This window comes from Pomacea canaliculata, linkage group LG2 (assembly GCF_003073045.1).
Source record: "Pomacea canaliculata isolate SZHN2017 linkage group LG2, ASM307304v1, whole genome shotgun sequence".
NCBI lineage: Eukaryota > Metazoa > Mollusca > Gastropoda > Architaenioglossa > Ampullariidae > Pomacea > Pomacea canaliculata.
The window spans coordinates 1,803,900-1,826,141 of NC_037591.1; the positions used below are offsets into that span (position 1 = coordinate 1,803,900).

At 43.1% G+C, this 22,242-nt stretch overlaps 2 protein-coding genes across 2 annotated transcripts; both read right to left on the minus strand.

Annotated features, from left to right (window-relative positions):
• Positions 1-1,081: 1,081 nt before the first annotated feature.
• Positions 1,082-12,493, minus strand: LOC112557392 (dentin sialophosphoprotein-like). Its single transcript, XM_025227208.1, has 22 exons — positions 12,333-12,493; positions 12,090-12,134; positions 11,075-11,247; positions 10,578-10,728; positions 10,093-10,220; positions 9,660-9,864; positions 9,085-9,260; positions 8,773-8,962; positions 8,286-8,461; positions 8,017-8,125; positions 7,408-7,592; positions 6,961-7,153; positions 6,425-6,624; positions 5,114-5,321; positions 4,577-4,755; positions 3,927-4,152; positions 3,553-3,740; positions 2,926-3,133; positions 2,367-2,551; positions 1,975-2,200; positions 1,660-1,841; positions 1,082-1,348 (listed from the first exon to the last, which is right to left on the minus strand). Exons 1-22 carry the CDS (start codon positions 12,400-12,402, stop codon positions 1,082-1,084), a joined length of 3,870 nt encoding a protein of 1,289 aa, XP_025082993.1. The 5' UTR covers positions 12,403-12,493.
• A 3,098-nt stretch (positions 12,494-15,591) lies between these two features.
• Positions 15,592-21,986, minus strand: LOC112557401. The gene is made up of 8 exons (XM_025227223.1): positions 21,552-21,986; positions 21,082-21,342; positions 19,042-19,298; positions 18,358-18,555; positions 17,569-17,690; positions 17,077-17,260; positions 16,488-16,622; positions 15,592-16,038 (listed from the first exon to the last, which is right to left on the minus strand). The coding sequence occupies exons 3-8, from the start codon at positions 19,288-19,290 to the stop codon at positions 15,592-15,594; spliced, it is 1,335 nt and encodes a 444-aa protein (XP_025083008.1). The 5' UTR covers positions 19,291-19,298; positions 21,082-21,342; positions 21,552-21,986.
• Between the last annotated feature and the right edge of the window lie 256 nt (positions 21,987-22,242).

The following is a 22,242-nucleotide window of genomic DNA, read 5'->3' on the forward strand; positions in this document are numbered from 1 at the left end:
CTCGTCATCCATGCATTCTTTGTACTCGAAGTGGAACTGAAATGCAGAGGAAGACATTTTGAGAGGAGCGATGACTGTGAACAACTGTCAGCTGTGCACACGTGTCGAACTTAAGAGCTGCTAAAGTGAGCCACAGAGTAAACAAAACAACAAACTATACCGGGTTGAAGTTCTAACATTCATTTCCTAGTCTAGTCATTTTCGTAGCCCAGTGTTTCTAGTCGTTTCGTGGCACAGCGGTTAAACGACGGTCACAAAGAGCGTGTGAGAGAGCTGTGGGTTCGCATCTCGACCCTCGTAAAATTGTTTTCTGAATGTGGCTCTAATTTCAAGGCTGAAATATCATATCTCACCTTGACATGTTCAAAACCCCACAAATTCATCTTTAAGCAGTTTTACGTGTGACCTTTGGATTTGGAGATGAGAAAATCCGCAGTGGAAAGGTGCATGTAGTCTGTCAACTGACACTTAAGAACTGAGAACACAGTTATTTTCTGCTATCCACTATCTACACACAATCTTAAACATCAGACAACATTTTACACAAAGCAATAATCATCCAGTAATTTACAGAAATGTAGCTACCTGGTATCCCTTGGAGCAGGACTCGAGCTCGCCCCAGTGGTCACTACAGCTGTAGTAGGTCTTACACTCGGAGTCGTAGTAGTGAGGCTCCTTGCCGTACTTGACACTACACGGCCGACCTGACGACCCCGACGAATCGGATGACGAATCGGAAGAGCTGGAGGAGGACGAAGAAGAGGAACTGGAATCTGAAAACCAGTAAAATGCAAGTTTTACATAATAGTTCCAGAAAATGGACTGTTTTTGCAAGTTGTGGAGGATTTTGAGTTCGTTTCAATAATAACTGACAGTTTGTTTCAGAAAAGACATAAATTGCCGCATTCCATGCAGACCTCACAATTGCCTTAAATTTCAGGCTTAAGTGGTTCCCTACGTGTAGGCTGTGTTCCCCATTCCCTCTGTCTCACGAAATAATGTCTTCTTTGAATCCCTGTATATCCCCATATCCAATGGAAGGAGGAGGACTTCATCAAGGGCCAATTACTCGGCATACAGATCAGAGATTGAGTATGCACGGTATGCACAGTATGCACGGTATGCACAGGGTATACGCACCGCTGGAGCTGTCGGAGGAATCGGATGACCCTGAGGACCTGCGCAGTCTAGGTGACCTCTTGGAATATCCGGATGATCCAGATGAACTACTTGAAGAGCTAGAGGAACCAGATGAACTAGATGAACTAGACGAGCCACTGTAGTACTCCAGCTGCCACTTGCAGAACACGTCCTCGTCCTCCACACATTCCTTGTACTCGAAGTGGAACTAACATTCACAGAAAACAAAATAATGTGATGACATGCTTCGCTGACTTCTATACCCCGACAGGGCTTCTGCTTACGCCAAAAATTGCGTACAGTACGCATTAAAAGTTCGGAGGACCCCTTCAATTTTCGTCAATGGGGTCCCATTCAAAGTTGGGCGAAGAACAGGGACCCCTTAAAAATCTGAAGAAGGGGTCCCTGGGACCCCAAAGAATTTAGCCTTAGCAGAAGCCCTGATTACACACAATCCTTACACAGAGTAAAATTCCTTAAACATGTCGGAAAGCTAGTACTTTATGCAGGGGTAGCTACCTGGTAACCCTTGGAGCAGGACTCCAGCTCGCCCCAGTGGTCACTACAGCTGTAGTAGGTCTTACACTCAGAGTCGTAGTAGTGAGGCTCCTTGCCGTACTTGACACTACACGGCCGACCTGACGACCCCGACGAGTCAGATGATGATGATGAACTAGATGAGGAAGACGAGGAACTGGAGCCTAAAGTAACAACAGAGATTGAGTTGATTAGTAGTCGTCGTAGACTAGTTGATGGCTGGAAATAATTCAGGTACAAAATTATGGCAAATTGAAATATAAATACAATGTCTGTAACCATATCAAACATCCATACTGCTGGAATCGTCAGATGAGTCGTATGACCCTGATGATCTGCGAAGTCTGGGTGACCTCTTAGAATATCCAGATGATCCAGACGATCCGGACGAACTGCTTGAAGAGCTCGATGAGCCAGACGAACCAGATGAACCAGACGAACCAGATGAACCATCGTAGTACTCCAGCTGCCACTTGCAGAACACGTCCTCGTCATCCATACATTCCTTGTACTCGAAGTGGAACTGTAAACAAAAACATAAAACAGAGCTAAATGACTGGAAATGAAATATTGCTCTGTTGTCAATTTGATAAAACAATTATTTGATGATTATCTTCTCAGTAAAGCTATTAAACCCTAAAATGTTTCAGCACTGCATGAATGATCGTGTAATTTATAGGTGTAGCTACCTGGTATCCCTTGGGGCAGGACTCGAGCTCGCCCCAGTGGTCACTACAGCTGTAGTAGGTCTTACACTCAGAGTCGTAGTAGTGAGGCTCCTTGCCGTACTTGACACTACACGGCCGACCTGACGACCCCGACGAGTCGGACGACGAGTCAGAGGAGCTAGAGGAGGAAGATGAGGAACTGGAGCCTAAAGTAACAACAGAGATTGAGTTGACGATTAATCACCATAGGCCAGTTAATGGCTGAAAATAAATCAGATACAAAATGTCTTGTCGTAGTGGCTATGACAGATGACTGGATGGATGGTTTATTAGTCACGTGATAAAAGTCTCGCTTTATCTTCAGTGAACTAAGTTTTTGCATTGCAATACAGTTATTGACGATAATATCTTGACTACCGTGGCTATCAACCTGTCTTTGGAATAAAGGACACAATCGAAAACATTTTTTTGGGACATTATCTATCATGTGTAGATTTTTTAAGACAATAAAATCATGTTTAATTCTTGTTTAGCAAACTGAGATGTAGATTCAACGTCCGTAACCACCACTTAAACTTACTACTGGAGCTGTCGGATGAGTCGGATGACCCTGAGGACCTGCGCAGTCTAGGTGACCTCTTGGAATATCCGGATGATCCAGATGAACCACTTGAAGAGCTAGAGGAACCAGAGGAACCAGATGAACTAGACGAGTCACTGTAGTACTCCAGCTGCCACTTGCAGAACACGTCCTCGTCGTCCACACACTCCTTGTACTCGAAGTGGAACTGGAATCCACAGAAAGACATTTTGAAGTCAGACTGACGATTGTTACTCAGTACAAGTGGCACACACTGTATGTCATGACACTACGGACACCAGCCAATAGTATTCGACATGTTCTGTCAATGGGGACAGTTGTGATTTAAGATAATATAATTTTCACTAACTAGCAGGCTAGTGTGTTTGGACTTGTTGGACTTGGGTTTGGACACATCAAACGTGCAATCGTTATGGAGATGAGAGGATTTTTCTAATTAAAATAAATTCCAGTGGTACAGTACTTACAAGTAAATATACATTCCTTGTGACAAAGACTGTGGGATAATGTTTTAGATAATACACGTGACTTTCCCTATCCTCCCGCATACCTACACAAAAGCTTTGGAACAATAAAAAAATCTGTACTATTTGTCAATATGGCTACCTGGTATCCCTTGGAGCAGGACTCGAGCTCGCCCCAGTGGTCACTACAGCTGTAGTAGGTCTTACACTCAGAGTCGTAGTAGTGAGGCTCCTTGCCGTACTTGACACTACACGGCCGACCTGACGACCCCGACGAGTCAGATGACGAGTCAGAGGAGCTGGAGGAGGACGAAGAGGAGGAACTGGAACCTGAAGACCAGTAAAAGTGCAAGTTTTACATAATAGTTCCAGAAAAGGGACTGATGATGTCTGAAATGAAGCAGATAATTTCTTATTTTCTTCTCATCGATTTTCAGACAAGATGGAGATGGTCATGGGACCACAACAAGCTGACCCCGAGATAAGTAAGACAACTCCTGTCAAGAGTATACTTACTGCTGGAGCTGTCAGAGGAGTCGGATGACCCTGATGACCTTCGCAGCCTCGGTGACCTCTTAGAATATCCGGATGATCCAGACGATCCAGACGAACCAGACGAACCAGACGAGCTACTTGAAGAGCTCGATGAACTAGATGAACCAGATGAACCATCGTAGTACTCCAACTGCCACTTGCAGAACACATCCTCGTCCTCCACACATTCCTTGTACTCGAAGTGGAACTGGAATCAACAGAAAGACATTTTGAGGTCAGACTGATGATCCTGTACTAAGTTAGGTGACCCACAATGGCTGCCACGACACTAATCAAGGCGACAGAGAATTGTAGTCGACATAAAGTGTCTTGTGAAAGGAGGACAGTTATGATTTAAGAAAATATACTTCTACTAAATAACAGGTTAATGTGTAGAGAACTGGAGTGTTGACAGATGGAGCACAAAACCATTAAAGAGATAAGAGTTTGTTTCACACGATAATTTCCGGTGGTGCACTAGTTACATGTAGATATGAAGTCCTCGCTGAATAAAGCAACAGTATATAATAATTCAGATAAATATCAGTTTTCTTTTCCTCCTGCATACATAGTTACACAGAAAATCTCTCAGGCCATTGAGAATACCCTGTACATGATATCAATATAGCTACCTGGTATCCCTTAGGGCAGGACTCGAGCTCGCCCCAGTGGTCACTACAGCTGTAGTAGGTCTTACACTCAGAGTCGTAGTAGTGAGGCTCCTTGCCGTACTTGACACTACACGGCCGACCTGACGACCCCGACGAGTCAGATGACGATGAACTAGAGGAGGAAGATGAGGAACTGGAGCCTAAAGTAACAACAGAGATTGAGTTGATGATTAATCACCATAGGCCAGTTGGTGGCTGAAAATAAATCAGGTACAAAGAGTGTTGTCGTGGTGACAGTAACAGATGACAAGATGGATGGCTTTATCTTCAGTGAACTAAGTTTTTTGCACGGCAATACAGTTATTGACGATGACATCTTGACTACTGTGGCTGTTAACCTCTCTTTTGAACCCAGGAGATTTAGAAAACATATTTTTTTTCGGACGATCTTTGTCATGTGTTTTAATTAAGATTTTTAAAGACAAAAAATCATGTTCAACTCTTGTATTAGCCAACTGAGATGTAGGTTCGACGTTCGTGACCACCACCTCTACTTACTACTGGAGCTGTCGGAGGAGTCGGATGACCCTGAGGACCTGCGCAGTCTGGGTGACCTCTTGGAATATCCGGATGATCCAGATGAACCACTTGAAGAGCTAGAGGAGCCAGATGAACTAGATGAACTAGACGAGCCACTGTAGTACTCCAGCTGCCACTTGCAGAACACGTCCTCGTCCTCCACACATTCCTTGTACTCGAAGTGGAACTGACATCACAGAGAAACAAAATAATGTGATGACATGCTTCTCTGACTTTAATACACAATCTTTACACATAAGAAAATTTCTTAAATATCAACGGCCAGGTAGTACTTTATGTAGGTGTAGCTACCTGGTATCCCTTGGGGCAGGACTCGAGCTCGCCCCAGTGGTCACTACAGCTGTAGTAGGTCTTACACTCAGAGTCGTAGTAGTGAGGCTCCTTGCCGTACTTGACACTACACGGCCGACCTGACGACCCCGACGAGTCAGATGACGAGTCAGAGGAGCTGGAGGAGGAAGACGAGGAACTGGAGCCTGACAAAAGGTAGAACAGTCAGGGTTAGAATATTCTATTACAGGCCGTATATCACTTTTTGAGTAGAAAGAAGTCCTTCCCTACTGCAATTCAGTTTTTACCCCTGTAGAAAAGCTTCTTGATATGAAGACGCCATTTTGTATCGTCTATGATGAAAATTGTTGATGTCCTTGAATGAAAGTGATGAGATTCACAAGAAATTTAATGAACAGAGCACAGCAGCATGTCGCTGTTTTACCCGGGACTGTCGACAGTATACAAGCAGCTGCTTTCTTCCTTAGACTGTCAATTTTAGCTGCTTTATATTTTATTCATATTTATCGGTAGTAACATGTTTGACTATAAATGTCCCACGTAAATATAAAAGATTTTCCAAGATGACACTCTGTGACCTCCTGCCTGTTCAACTTATTATAAAAATCTAAGTGCAGTGTTCATCATGTAATAAGAAACTTACTACTGGAGCTGTCGGAGGAGTCGGATGACCTGCGCAGTCTGGGTGACCTCTTGGAATATCCGGAAGATCCAGATGAACTACTTGAAGAGCTAGAGGAGCCAGATGAACTAGAGGAACTCGATGAGTCACTGTAGTACTCCAACTGCCACTTGCAGAACACATCCTCGTCCTCCACACATTCCTTGTACTCGAAGTGGAACTGAAATAAGAAAAAGGAAAAATAAGTGAAAGCTAAATATTAGCCAGCACATCGTGTAGAAGCCACACGAGAAAATGTGCAAAGAGAAAGATGTGCTAAGTTCGAAGTGCTTTTCACTACAGATAAGAAATATTACCTGGTATCCTTTGGGGCAGGACTCGAGCTCGCCCCAGTGGTCACTACAGCTGTAGTAGGTCTTACACTCGGAGTCGTAGTAGTGAGGCTCCTTGCCGTACTTGACACTACACGGCCGACCTGACGACCCCGACGAGTCAGATGACGAGTCGGAGGACGAGCCGGAAGAGTCAGAGGAAGAATCAGAAGATGAACTAGAGCCTGGCCAACAGAAAGCAGATGTTTAGTAATTACTGCTAACATCTTGCCTGTTAATTCTTTCGGCAACAGAGACAAGACTTATGTTTGAGAATTTTAGTTAATTGTTTTTAGTTAATCATCCAGTCAGCGAGTAGCAGTGTAGTGTGCACGTAGCTCTAGTTCACTAACTCAGATTTAACAAACAGTGAATGTGTCTTGTCCATTATATTTTTCTTACACTCCAAACAGAATGATGATATAATGTAAAACTTTATTGTTGTTGTAGATGGTCTAATTATGGAGGCTTAGCAAAACTTCTTATGCCCGGTGCGATATGAATAAAAACTGAAGTCCTACCACTGCTAGATGACCCTGATGACCGTCGGAGCCTGGTTGACCTTTTAGAATAGCCAGATGACCCAGATGAACCACTTGAAGAGCTAGAGGAATCAGATGAACCAGATGAACTAGACGAGTCACTGTAGTACTCCAGCTGCCACTTGCAGAACACGTCCTCATCGTCCACACATTCCTTGTACTCGAAGTGGAACTGGAATCCACAGAAAGACATTTTGAAGTCAGACTGACGATTGTTACTCAGTACAAGTGGCACACAATGTATGTCATGACACTAAGGACACCAGTGAATAGTTTTGTCAATTGGGACAGTTGTGATCTAAGATATATAATTTTCACTAAGTAGCAGGCTGGTGTGTTTGGACTTGAGTTTGGACACATCAAACATGCAACCATAAAAACTTTTGCAACAATAAAATAATCTGTACTACTTGTCAATGTAGCTACCTGGTATCCCTTGGGGCAGGACTCGAGCTCGCCCCAGTGGTCACTACAGCTGTAGTAGGTCTTACACTCAGAGTCGTAGTAGTGAGGCTCCTTGCCATACTTGACACTACACGGCCGACCTGACGACCCCGACGAGTCAGATGATGATGATGATGAACTAGAGGAGGAAGATGAGGAACTGGAGCCTAAAGTAACAACAGAGATTTGAGTTGACGAGTAATCTCCTTAGACCAGTTTATGGCTGAAAATAATTCAGGTACAAAATGTCTTGTGGTGATGGCGATAACAGATGGCGTGCTAGGGCTGGTTACCGCACGATGAAAGTTTCGCTTTATTATCATTGAAGTCAATTGTTTGCATTCAGTTCTAAACATACAGGGTTTCACATAACATTTTTTTCTAATAATCTGAGTCATGTGTAGATAAAAGATTTTTTTAAACGAAAAATTATGTTCAGCGGTTGTTTTAGTGAACTGAGATGTAGGTTCAACGGCTCCGTGACCACCACCTATACTTACTGCTGGAGCTGTCGGAGGAGTCGGATGACCCTGAGGACCTTCGCAGTCCTAGGTGACCTCTTGGAATATCCGGATGATCCAGATGAACTACTTGAAGAGCTAGAGGAACTAGATGAATCCGATGAATCATCGTAGTACTCCAGCTGCCACTTGCAGAACACATCCTCGTCATCCATACATTCCTTGTACTCGAAGTGGAACTGGAAACAAGAACAGAGGGAGTTCAGCGAGTGAAAATCAAATATTCCTGTGGTGAATTGATGAAAACGATTATTTTCTGATTATCTTTTAACCTTTTAATCCTAAGATATTTTAGCACTGGGTGAAGGATCAGGCAGTACTTTATGTAGGTATAGCTACCTGGTATCCCTTGGGGCAGGACTCGAGCTCGCCCCAGTGGTCACTACAGCTGTAGTAGGTCTTACACTCAGAGTCGTAGTAGTGAGGCTCCTTGCCGTACTTGACACTACACGGCCGACCTGACGACCCCGACGAGTCAGATGACGAATCGGAAGAAGAGGAGGATGAACCAGAACCTGATGGTAAAAACATGACAGCACTAACATCTGTGGACATACACGATACATGTAGTACTAACAGTGGAAGTTCACCGAGCAAGACCACTATTTGACTTCCATAGAAGACAATGTAGCTGTAAATTGTGTATTTTCTGTGTAACTGTATACATATTTTTTTTAAAAGTCAGGTAAGCTGTTCTACTCCACGTCGTCAGTTATTATAAATCAGTAACATGGATTTATTTCCCCTTAAGAGCGTGCAAATCTTCATTGGTCTGATAGAGGGGATCATCTGTTCATCTGTCTGTCTGTCTCAAGAGTATACATACTGCTGTAGTCGTCTGATGAGTCAGATGACGACGATGACCGCTTCGAGTAGCCAGATGAAGAGGATGAACCACTTGAAGAGCTAGAGGAACCGGATGAACCAGATGAACTAGACGAGCCACTGTAGTACTCCAGCTGCCACTTGCAGAACACGTCCTCGTCCTCCACACATTCCTTGTATTCGAAGTGGAACTACAGCCAAAGAAAAAAGTTCTAGTCAAATGAGTGCAGACGATAGTTTCTCAGTGATGAATTTCCTCAAACCTGACAAATTTCTTAAGTTGAAAACCTTGTAGGATGGTAGGTGTAGCTACCTGGTAACCCTTGGGGCAGGACTCGAGCTCGCCCCAGTGGTCACTACAGCTGTAGTAGGTCTTACACTCAGAGTCGTAGTAGTGAGGCTCCTTGCCGTACTTGACACTACACGGCCGACCTGACGACCCCGACGAGTCGGATGACGAACCGGAAGAAGAGGAGGATGAGTCAGAGCCTGATATTAAAATATATTGAAATGAGAACATGGACAGTAGTGAGATAGATACACGTATTAATCCGACATTATTGACAGATGTTCATTCATTTATTCTTTTGTATTTGACGTACTGGTCGTCGGGGGTTGTGGATGGTAGTCGTGTTGGCAGACAATACAATTTCTTGAAGTTTATGACTGAAATAATGTGTGTCATAGAAGATGAGAAGAACACGAGGGAGGGTCAGTCATGGAGCCAACAGTTTGTCAAAGGTGACATTTCTTTTGAGACAGCTGTGGGGTTGTACCCGGCATCACTAACCTCGTGGTACAGTGAGACTAATGGCTGTACAAAGATGGCATCAAACAATTTGTTTGTATTAATGCGTGTCAAAAATACACAGAGAAAGACTTTCTCACTGTCACTAGACGATCCAGAGGATCCAGATGATCCAGAGTAGTCTGACGACCTCAGAGTCCTTGGAGATCGTCTTGACCGGTATTTCCCGACATACTTCTGGAGGCCAGACGAGGCCGCGGAGGAAGACATGCTGCTGTACTTCTCCAGCTGCCTCTTGCAGATTCCTTCGCCGTCCTTGACACATTTCTTGCTCTCGAAGTGGAACTGAAACCAATGGCAGGAAGAGTGTATAGTCGATCAAAAGTTTCCTTCACCTGTTAGTGCTAGACACATTCATTGCCAAACTCAAACAGGGTCAGGGTCCATGAATTTCAATGTAATTTGACAAAAGAGATTTAAAAAACTTGATTCCTCAACTGTTACTTGAGCTGTAACATGTTAAGAGCAGCACTTGATGGTGAACGAAGTTTCTAAGAGACCGGAAGTCACTACCTGCTGGCCGCGAGGACACTGGTCCACACTGCCCCAGTAGTCGCTGCAGCTGTAGTAGGTCTTACAGCTGGTGTCTTCAAAGTTGGGTTCCACACCGGACTCTGACGAGCATTCTCTCTCTGAAAACTCTGAGAAAGAGGAGCATTAGTCTGATAAGAGTGAATCGCTCGCCTCTTGTACAAGGTGCACTTCCATAATCTTATGAATATAATACACAGAATGAACAGTGCTGAATTATTCGCATTATCTTTTCAGCCAAAGACTACAATAGAGATTTTACCAAGTAGGATAAAGACTGTAGAATAAGAAACTAACTTGCAATAAATCAACAAAATTCAAAATGCGCAAATAATGGCCAGACTAGGGACTCATGGACAGAGGACAACTGTAAGAAAAAAAGATATATATATATATCGTTGCACATCTATTTGAAATGTCACAAAACTCTGTTTTCGTTTGCATGTGAGAACAAACCAGATGCTTACCGCTGTCAGGAGCAGACGAGCCATGTGATCCCGATCCTGAGGAAGAGCCAGAAGAAGAGTCCGATGGACCAGACAATTCTTTGTGGAACTCCAGCTGCCACTTGCAGAGAACTTCCTCGTCCTCCAGACATTGTTTCTTTTCGAAGTGGAACTGAAATACACAGAAAGCTGCTGATTAAGCAGCACTCTCTGAACACTGCTCACTGAACACCGATCGCTGAACATCGGAAAGTGTAGTGTGCGACCGTACACGAGAGAGAACGAGGTACAGACCAATCGACAGACAGGAGGGGGTGGACATGGATAAATAGTCTACAGTGTATTCAAGTATTACAGATACACAATGGGACATTCCCTGATATTCCCTGGTTTTCTATGACATTCCTCTACATCCCTTATTATTTCAACAAACCAGCGAGGACATCCTCACTCTCAGACATGCGCTGTCAGCCATAGACTACTGACCTGAGGTCAACGGGCAAAGTTCACCAACATACCTGTTGTCCGCTGGGGCAGTTCTCCAGGGTGCCCCAGTGGTCAGTGCAGCTGTAGAAGGTCTTACACTCAGGGTCGTGGTAGTGAGGCTCGCTGCCGAACTTCACCTTGCACGCCCGACCTTCTGACCCCGACGAGCCGGATGACGAATCGTCTTCGTGATTGAAGCCGGAAGCTGGTGACGACGTATTGTTAGCGTATTAACTGTGTGTTGCTGGTGACGTATTGTTATCGTTATTAACTGTGTGTTGCTGGTGACGTATTGTTGCAGCTGTGCGTGATGTATCTCACTCATAACTAATTATCTGCTCTTGACGTATCGTCAACTGTTATCGTTGTGGTTAATACCTTACATCATTTCTCATATTATCGATTTGTAACACTTCTTGACGAGTGTAGACGACATGGAAAATCGTCCGAGTGTTTGATTACAAATGTAAATACGTTTATGTTTAAGTTTATTTGTCGGCCGGCACCATGTCAAAGCCATTGAGCTCCCTTGTTTGGGGGAATCGGTCTCTATTATTATTTCTTATTGATAATATTCCTGTTCCGTACAATTCTATCGCTGTAGCAGTTAAGTCTCATTGTTTTTGTTATGCATATATGGTGGGCACTGGACTGTATTAAAAAACCCTATGCTATAAGAAGCAATTAATTGTAATTAACATTTTTTTTGTAATTTTGTGATTATATAATTAACCTTCTGTTATAAAAGCCAGTGAGGAAAATTCTCTTTCGGTCATTAAACCTGTTTTGTGCTGCTGTTCTTGTGAATGGTCTGTTAATGTTTGTATTTGTATATGTGCAAAGCTCTTTTATTTTCTGCGCTTCTACTATTCTGTGTAAACATTACATATCAATATTGCTCTCTGGCCTGCATTTACATTTTTTTTTTGCAAGAGATTACAGAACTTTGAGGCTTTCATGTAACAACTTCGTGCTTTACAATGTTTTGTCATAAAGAGAATATCACTTACATAAACTGAAGGATTGTCACAAATAAATATCACTTACATAAACTGAAGGCTGCAGCAGTTGGCAAGCAGAGGTAGATGGCGGCTGTAAGCAGTAAGGAAAGAAAAAGTTATCTTCGTTAGAGAAAGAAACAGAAACTTAAATGTAAAGAGAATTACTCCAATAAAAAGTAGGCAGACTCACCAACACTTCCATGTTAACATTTTCGTCAAATGACAAAGGTAAGTTCACCCGAAATGTCTTTTGTTTTTCTGCCACCGAATGAAGGCAAAAGAAACTCACCTAGCAGTCCTATCAACATCTTTCTTACGATCCCAGACTCCATCCTGCACCCAGGGTTGTGTGTGCACATCAACTGTCTCCTGCCGCCAGTCCTCTAAGATCTTGACAACAGGTAAACAGCTCGACACAGGTGTTTAGCAAGTATCTCACCTGCAAACAGTTTTTCCCCGATTACTGGCTTGGAGGTGTGGTATATATAGTGTTAAATCTGAAGGAAGCAGGCAGATTACACTTCCTCCGTGCAGCAGGATGCTGCGAAAAGCCGGGGAGACCACCGCTGCATGCATCACGGCGAGGTGCGAAGAGTTAATCCGCTTGAGGAGACGCGTGTAATGACGTCAACAGCGGCTTAATTAACCCCCTCGCGCGTGTTTAATTGACGGTTGTGGTGGGTGGACATGACCGGGAAACGACTCGCTTCAGTACGAGAGCTCAGACAACGAAAGATGAGACGATCTGCACTTGATGATGACGACTTTGAAGACATGGACGATGACAAGGTGATGACGAGAACTCGAAGGAAGGAATAAAGCAGAGTGAACAAAGACTGGAAGAGTTGTCAGGGTGTATGGAAGGAAGGGGTATCATATAGGAGAGAAAGTAACAGAGCTTTGATATACAGAGAGAGATGCGCACAAAGACAACACGCAGGTCACTGATGCCATCAATGACAAAAATTATTTAAAAAAAACTGAACAAAATCAAGTTTACAGGCGACAGGTGTATGACTACTACAATAATTATTACTCCAGGGAAGACACACATATCTACTCTATTAAAGACATGTATATTATTATTTTAGTTAAAAAACACACACATACATTTTTCAAATTGCTGTGTGCGTTTGAATGCACGGGCTGATGGGATGGACAGAAGTTTGTATCATGTGTTTTCTTTTGCAAACATTACCAGCGAAAAGCAGATGATGATAATAATAATAATAACAACAACAGCAACAATAATAATTATTATTATTTTACATTTACAATTGCGAGGGTGAGTGAGTGAGGGAATGAAGAAGTGTGTGTGTATATGAACAATGCATAATCGGCATCTGGGAGGGACGGGCCAACGGCAGCTGATTTAATTTCCAGCAGGCTCTCAAACTCTCATTACCATGGTATCATCATGCTGGGTTGTGATTTTCTTTCCGTCTTCCGACTTTTCATTGAACGGTAGACTTTGAAGAAATAGACCATGCCAACAAGAAGATATATAGATATATAAAGAGAGAGGGGATAATAAAGCGACAATGAGAGCGGAAGTCGAATATAACAATAAATGGAGACACAATATTTCCAGTAATCATGAGAAGTCAAACGTTTACTTCATTAATCTCATGCCAAGGCAGGGGAGCTCATTACAACCTGTAGTCAGTCAGCAGGACCCCCCCCCCCCATACACACCTTTGATACTTTGATGACTTTGCAAGACAGGCCCCCAGCCTCCCCCCCCCACTACCTGGAGTCCACTTTGATGTGAGTCATGTGACTCAGTCGTGAGTCAAGACCAGACAGGTGTCTGCCCTGACCGCTGGATAAGTCAGACTAAGCATGTTGCTACACATTCACTCAGGCAATCCATCTAATCATACCATCACAGCATGTCTCGGCGTGTTGGTAAGGTGGAAAGGTGGACTTGTTTACATCAATAAACCCTTTTCTTTACTTCAGGCAGGAGACGCCCCGGTTACTAGAAGTGGAAGGAAGGACGGCGGCACACCTGTTTTCACAGACAAGGTCGGGACATCTTCGACCAGCGTGTTGAATGAGAACATCGTCTGCTCTCATCGTCTGCTCTCATCGTCTGTAAGCCACTGTACCACACCAACAGGCAGTAAAGCTCGGTCCTGGGGATCACAGGCAGGCAGGTGGAAGGCTGTTGCCGTGGTAGGCTCCTCTTCTTCTGTTCTTGGTCTACATACACGACCTTTTCTTCATATCTTTCAATCATGTGAAATGTTTGCAGATGACACAACAATACATGCAAGACACAAACAAACTGATCCACTGGACGGAACTAAACCACATGGCACTCAACACCCTCAAAACAGAAGTTATGCTGATAACAACACAACAGAGGAGAGAGACCCCCACCGCCCCATTTCCTGAAATCCATCTAAGTACCCATCAAGTCTCAGAAGTCCACAGCCGTAAAATTCTAGGTGTGACTATTGACAACAATTTGTCTTGGTCCCAACACATCCTAATCATAATCAAAACTATAGCACTGAAAACCTTTCTCCTCTCAGGAATTAAACACTTCTTAAATCATCCCTCTCGGAACCTGTTCTGCACAGTCTGCATTCAGTCCACCATTGATTATGCTTCCAACCTTGTGGGACTTAGTGTACTTCGATGATGGTGGTACTTCGATGATGTGGTACTTCGATGAGGCTCCTTGTCAGCATTCAAAGGTCTATCAATCGGTGTTACTCAAACTGAAAATACAGTTTCATGATTTCCTGTCTCTAGGGTCCTACCAATACTAATCAGACTAAAATTCCACAAAATGTATGTTCATATTTAAAATACTAACAGGCAAAATGCTCCCAACTTTCTAGTATCTTTTAGCCAACGATAAGAGGGTCTCTTGCTCAATATCCCCATTCCGAGCATTGAACTATTCTAGACCAGCCTGAAATATTCTGTTAGTGTTCTCTGGAACAACCTCACCTCACATCTCCAAAGAACGGACTTCAGTCTGTACGAGGTCTAGTTGTTACAAAGGTACCTGTTCCTTTAAAGGGGTGGGTAAGGTAATCCAGCGATGGGGGGAAACTGTTGCTGACTACGAGTTAAGGTCTTTAACACTTGACTCCACAACGATCAAAAGATTATGGTTTTATTTTTAAAGATTTCATTTTGGGGTATATGAAAATGTTGTAGAAAGCAAAAGGTCAGAGACAAAAAGAATGAATCCAGTCTTTATTTAGAGATAGTCAAGAGGAAAATAAATCAAATTCCGCTATATCTCCTAAAACATTAAAAACAGTCATCAAATATTACATTTTAAGTTGTTTCTACAAAAACTGTTTAGCACTCAGAATTTCAGAAGAGTTACTGAAAGTGGAAAAGGAAGACATGAAAATAGTTGTAGAGATGGAGGTTGTGGGGGAGAAGGAAGACTGTCTTATCCACATTTGTGTGTGCGTGTGTGTGCATGTGTGGTTTTTTGGGTTTTTTTTTGCTTCTTCACAATAATCATTGTCATCGTCAAAGAAATCATCACAGTACGAGTGTTGTCGACGTGGTGGCCTTTATACAAGTCCTTTTTTCTGCAAACTTTCCAGGAAATTCCGGGCCTTTGTCTTCAGTCGGGTGGGAACGCCGCTATTACTGAAAAAGAATTTAATATTTTTCAGGTAGCGTGGGTTTATCTTGAAAGTAGATGGATTCTCGAGGAACTGTTTCTCGGTGTTGTCGAGGTCCTCTTCCTGCTGCAGCCAGTACAGGCGCAGCACCACAGGGTCCAGGTTCTCCCTCTTAGGATACAAGCTTCGGCTAAGGGTACGTTTTTCAAATTCTGCCAGGTGGGTGATAGGTGTTTCCTTGTTATATTTGCTCGCTATGTCTTTCAATACGATTTTGTCTAACCGTTGTTCAGTCTCTTTGGCCAGATTCTTCAAGGGGGTAGAGTTTCCTGAATGGCATATGCTTATAAAGAGGTACGAAAACATGTCACTGCCAGGCACAATGGCATCTCCCTGAAAAAGGAAAATGTCACTACTAGGTACAGAGCTTTGCAAATCACATCATTGTAACTTTACAATGTACTTGGGACGACTAATAAATTAGACAAAGTCTCAGTTTTTGTTACCTGTATTAATGAAGTGTGTGCTGTTGCCATTTAATGATTATTCTAAATATAAGAGTAAGGCATAAAACAGCAGACAATGCCCTGCTTTATCTTGACTAATGAAGTCCCATGAAAATGTTTTACATTTTACCTCGTTTCTAAAGTTGTCAAGCTGCCGCATCTTTCAATTTGCAGACCAATGATATCATCTAACTGACAGACATATTGTTGTCATTGGAATAGACAATAGACCACAGGCTATGGTTCCAGCTGACATGTGGCACACGTATGATGTTCCAACAAACAGACGAAGGTACATTGTGCTGTGTTAAGGACAGTTGTGTGCTGTGTGTTTACCTTTTCATCTAATTCTTTTTTTATTTTGTCGACCTCGGTTGTGAGGAATTCAATCTTCAGGTTCCGCATGTTCGGAGGCAAGCCTTCCTTCTGCAGGTAATCAAACCTCAACCGTTTGATCGCGGCCAAGACATCCTGTGTGAGAAAGGGTCAAACACGAGGTCAACGATATAGGTCAAGGTTGTACACGGATATGTGTATGGTGTCAAGGTGACAGAGAGAGAGAGAGTTGGGACAAAATATTTTCAAGGTTTATCTTTGGATGACCTCTTCCTCTACATGATATTCATAGGCTTTCGAGAATGGAAAGGCGGGGATAATTTTTGGAAAAAAGTACCATGAAAAAATTGCTGCCAACTAGACCTTTAAGGAGCTACAGATTGCGTGTGTGTGTGTGCATGTGTGCTTGTGTGTGTGTGTGCTGTAGAAGTGAGCGTGTCTGCTATATGCCAATACGGGTGCATGGTTGTTGAGGATTTAGTCTATGTATGATTTATTTTAAGCGCTCTGAGAAATTCTTTAGAAAGGTGTTATATAAATCCTGATTATCTGTGTTACTCTGTGTACCTAATGGCCTCCACTACCTCACCTCATCCGTGATATCAGAGAGATGAGTTACGGATGTGGTCTTCGCGAAGTCTTGAAGAATCGCTAGAGCCATGTCATCTTCTTCTCTATCGATGGTCTCCTTCACCTTCTTGTCCATCGTCGCCTCGATGTCTTTACGAGTTCGAGTGGTCAGTTGGCTCCTCAGGTCTTTCTCCTTTACAATTCTGGACAAGCCAAACCAAGCTTATAAATATACAGAGTTGTGGTGGAGAAAGAACTGAAACTATTTAAATACAATGATATTAATAACATTTAATAACATATTAATGACATTGAAGCGTACGACATGGTGTGTATATTGTATTATCGGTTGTTAGTTATAGGTATGTGAACGATTATTGTTTTGTTGTTTAAATACTTCAGTCAGGACAAGTTTTCGCTTAGTCCATTTCGAGTAAATCATCATCGATGCAACGATGTCCTTTCGTTCTCTTCTTTACCAGTCCTTCTTCACATCATGCAACAGAGTTACCTTTCCATTTCCTCATATAGTTCCGGTATCAGGACAATCACGTCCTGACTTGCGCAGTCGATCATTTCTTTCGTCCCTGGACGCTTGGCCCAGACATCCGGTTCACTCTTGGACCACCGCAACTGTAGCCAGCAGCCAGGTTAATGAATGGCAGGTTTTGTCAGGCACCGGGGTAATGAAGTTTATGTGATGATAATACAAAATGCACGATTTGGGAAAAAAAACCATTTTGGTTGTGGTAAAAAATACAGATCACACAGCTAACAGCAGATACGACCTACAGTAAGCTAAAACATAGACGATCCCAACATCAGTGATGTAACACAAAGCGAACAGGGGAAAGGAGAGCTAGTGTTTGACATGGAGCTGTCAATGTTGCTGATAAAAGCTACACTACGGCTACACAGCCAGCCATAGAAACACGTGCTACATGCAGAGTGGGAGTAGCATGCCCGAGATGAGCTCTGAACCCAGGGTCACTCATTGTATTCGTGACAGGCGCTTACCACTGCGCCATGGGATCGCCGAAATGCGAGAAGATAGAGCGAAGAACGTACAAAAGACTTAGATCACTTTACCCCTGATAGACAAATTATTACTGTCTGTCCGTCTGCCTATTATGATAGACAAGTCACAGCTGTATGTCAGTCTGCCTATTATTATAAGTTACATAAGATTATCGCAATTCGTTACATTCTCTCTACGCGTGCACCATCATCATCATCATCATCAGCAGCAGCAGCATCAACATCAATTGTGGACATCAGGACAAATCTTCTGGTGACTCACTTCTGCCTCCTGTCTCTCCTGTAAGAGGGCGGCTTTCTGAGGGCAGTAGAGCCCACACACCTCGGCCAGCTTCATGCGGCTGGGGTAACGTCGTCCCTGCAGCTGCATGTGAGCCAGCTGCGTGTCAAACACGTTGTGCAGCTTCACCCCGAACTGCCAGTACAGAGCCTCAGCGGCAGTCTTGCAGCAGTGCATCACCTGAGGCAAGATGGCACACAACTTATTCATCCATTAAAACAGAGCATTTTGGTTAGACTAGTACATAACAAACACCAACACCGTGTGATGTGTGTGGTTGAATGGGAATATTTTTCGAGTGGACTTCTAAAGAGGACCTACACAAGCCTGTGTCTGTTTTCTACCTGAAGGAACACACCAAATTGCCTCCGTGACTAGAGAGACAAGGGTTAACCGTTGTGTCGAGAATGAGTTCTCGGCAAACTGTCTTTGAGACAATAGCTCACAACTGCCGACGAATGAATTTCGATTGTAACCGGTGTGTTTTATTTTCTTGCTGTGAAATTCGGAGCTGATGATGGTTGTTGTATTCAAGTTGTAGCTAAATGCTTTGCTGTGGGTTGGGGAACAGCATGAAGATAATTTCATGTGTCAGAGCTTTTGTTTGAGGTCAGGTGAGTACTTGTTAATGTACGGGACACGTGTACACTTACACACATTTCTCACCTTCACAATGCTGTCACTTTCCAGAATGTCTTTCAGTTCACCTGTCTGAAGGATTTTCGGCTCGGTGAGAACATCAAAGAGGTAGACCTGGCCGTCCTTAGTTCCTATCAACAGGAGGGTTACAGGACCGGTCTTGCTGAGGTTCACACCTTTGGCATCAACAGCCAGGTAGGCTTCTCTTCGGAGCTCGTGCAGTGCGGTCTCACAGGCTGCCATCGTGTTGATAAGTTCAGGGTGCGAGGAGGCCATGATGCAATCTACAATACAATGTGTTCAGTGGGTCAGTAACCAGCAGTTCATCTGACTAAAGCAAAGAGTGGAGCACACAGGAAGGACACACGTTGTGAGATAAACTCCTGGATGCTGGATGGAATCTTTTTTCTAAAAGTTACTCCTGAAGTTGTTAAATCCTGAGTTTGTCAATGAAAACATAAAATAAGGCGTTCTGTAGAGCCTTTAGTTTAAGGCTCATCACCATGTGTAAAATGCTGTCGATCAATGTGTTAATGGTTTCATTGGACGAGATGACCCAGCTGACATAAATTCAAATCTAAGGTTAAATATATTTTTATTTCAAAGTTAATTGTTCGTTATCTGCACCTCGTTACCTCTCCTTTTCTGTAACAAAAATGTTAAAAATCTTTTCCAACAAAGCGTGGACTCTTTATTTTTGAGTAACGTGTACTAGAACTATCCCACACAATATGCTTCAAAGCAGTTCTATGTTTCAATACTAGAAAAGGGGAAAATGAAAGAAAATAATAAACCTTAGAAAACTGAGCATGGCTTCTGTTGAATACTTTGATCGCCAGCAACAATCTTCAGTTGGCATTATACTGTTTTCACAGCCACCCAACAACAGATTTTGCCAGCTGGAGCGCGAGGTGTATGGAGTATTATATACATTGACAAGAAACCTGGTATTCACTTTGTATTGCCAAGATTCAAGATTTTTTATTCTTTTGACAGAAGCGCAAACGTGTGGTTGGCCCGATTGTTCAAGGTTTGTAAAGGACCTTTTAATGTCTTCGATGATTTGATTATGTTTGGAAAAGTTCGAGGACGCCGAGGGTTACACAGGAAACACACGGTCCTGGGACGAACTGCAGCTTTGTTCAACAAGTTCAAACTTGTTTGTCAACACATTTTCCAATGTAGTGGGACTTTGAGGCAGTTAGGAAGATTGGCGCTTTGACACTTTGCGGGTGAAGACTAGTCTTAAACAGAAGACAAGTGTTTTGGCGCCTTGTGACAGAACATGTCTTTACACAAACCTTCACTTTTATACCGCATCCAGCACTCTGTTAATATATTAGATGTTGTAATGATAATGAAAGTAATAATTGCTAAACATGTCGTGTCTGCCAAAGTTCTGGCCGTGCCTAGAATAAGGGAATGAAGCAGTGTGTTGGCGCCTACGTTCATCAGGTAACCGTCTTTGATTCTTATGGAAGGAGACCGATGGCTAGTCCTTGTCACTCCCTGTCATGACGAAGTATTCGTGAAAATTGAAGATCACTTTGAGGCTCCAAGTGAAAGAATGTACAAAGTACACATTAAAAATTGTTAACAAACAGGGTATAGTTACAAAAAATAATAATGAACTTACAAACTAAAAAGATGCTAGTTCATTAGTTGCTCTTGAAGTAAAGAGCTGCAGAAATACGCTCAACAAAGACCATTGCGGAGAACTGCCAGTTGGTGCACCCAGTAAAAATTAATGGTTCACCAAACCTAAGTTTCAGAAATTCTGAGTTTTGCAACAGTTTCATAAAAAAATTAAAAAATAAAATCATAAAACGATGGATGACCGAACCAAACATGTCAAAGATTTATGGACACAGTATACTTAGAACTCCTTTGCGGGGCTTTGTCCAAAGCTGTATATTAGAGAAAATGACTGTCAAGCCTTACCTTTAACGAGTAAGTAATCGTATTTCAACAGCTAAAAGTGTTTTCAATCACTTTCATACAGATTACATTTTTAAGAAACAATCATGTCTAGTCTACTGAGCTTTGAACTAACAATCTGTGGCTTACCTCTATGAGCAAAACCACGAAGAACAGTTTGTCTGAAAAGTGTGTCTAAGAAATGCAGTCAGGACTGTCGTTGCCCGCAGGACAGTCTTTGAATCAGCTGAAATGATTTAGTGGTCGGTTTATGAGTTGGTCTCCACAGTGATCAAACACAGCGTGTGAGAAGGCAGGCAGCAAGCAAACACTTTTATGAGTTCCAGCCACTGACTTTCGTTTTCTGTTTCCAGGAAAAAGCCGCCAGGGCACTTTGTGCTGCTGCTAGGCCTGCAAGTGCGCATTCTTTCTACAAAAATCTCAGAACATCTATCAAGGAACTTCTTGTGAACTTTATATTCATGAAAAATAAACAAGTGAGATATACACATGCACAAGATCACACCAAAATATCAGCATGCTACAAAGTTTAACCACGAGCATTACAGGACAAATAAATGATTCTGTCCTGACTTTATTACCACTTACAAGCACTATACCTCGGTTGCCGATGTTTATAAAAACCGAAAACTTCCAGTGAACTCGACCCTCTGTGGCCTTCCGCCGAGTGACCGCGAGATCTGCACGAGATGTCAGCTGACGGACTTGTGTGACGTGTGCACGTGACAGGAAGTCTCGGTCATCGCTAACATTTCAACACAACAATCGGGTGTCTCAACAACAAACAAGATGTCCACGAATAACATCTAGCCGTGTTAGTTCCTACCTTTCACCTCAGCTGACACCGGGATGGACTGGACATGAACATCAAGGGTCTAGCAGCCGAACGACATCAGGTAGGACGACAACATGTACACCGACACCTTGCACTGCATGTTGTTGTTGACTATTTTGTCTCGAAGTTTTTTTTACAGAATAAAAATACTTGCACTTGGATAGCTAATTATTTCTTAATGTAATAGTTTTACTGTAATACAAGCCACATCTCAATATCAGTGGCGTAGGAACCAGGGGGGCAGCGGGGCAGCCCCCCCCAAGGAAAATACAGGGGGGGCAGGAATATCCTTTTGCCCCCCCCCCAATATTTGAGACGTAATTCCTCACAAAGAGCAAAGAACAGAAGAAAGGTAGGGGAACGTAGAGAGGAGACGGTCATCACCGTGCGAGTGCGAACGCCGTTCACTGTCAGCAGGGAGTTTGCCCCCCCAACGCCGAACATCTTCCTACGCC

Excerpts from the sequence above, each read along its gene's own strand:
- LOC112557392 (XM_025227208.1), bottom strand. The coding sequence starts at position 12,402 with ATGTGCACACACAACCCTGGGTGCAGGATGGAGTCTGGGATCGTAAGA. Across the intron at positions 5,322-6,424 it reads CCTGCCCCAAAGGATACCAG|TTCCACTTCGAGTACAAGGA; the intron begins GTAATATTTCTT and ends CTGTGATGTCAG. Across the intron at positions 4,756-5,113 it reads CTCCTCCGACAGCTCCAGTA|GCTCCAGTTCCTCATCTTCC; the intron begins GTAAGTAGAGGT and ends TTGTTACTTTAG.
- LOC112557401 (XM_025227223.1), bottom strand. The coding sequence starts at position 19,290 with ATGGCCTCCTCGCACCCTGAACTTATCAACACGATGGCAGCCTGTGAG. Across the intron at positions 18,556-19,041 it reads AAAGTGACAGCATTGTGAAG|GTGATGCACTGCTGCAAGAC; the intron begins GTGAGAAATGTG and ends ATCTTGCCTCAG. Across the intron at positions 16,039-16,487 it reads AAAAAGAATTAGATGAAAAG|GGAGATGCCATTGTGCCTGG; the intron begins GTAAACACACAG and ends TTCCTTTTTCAG.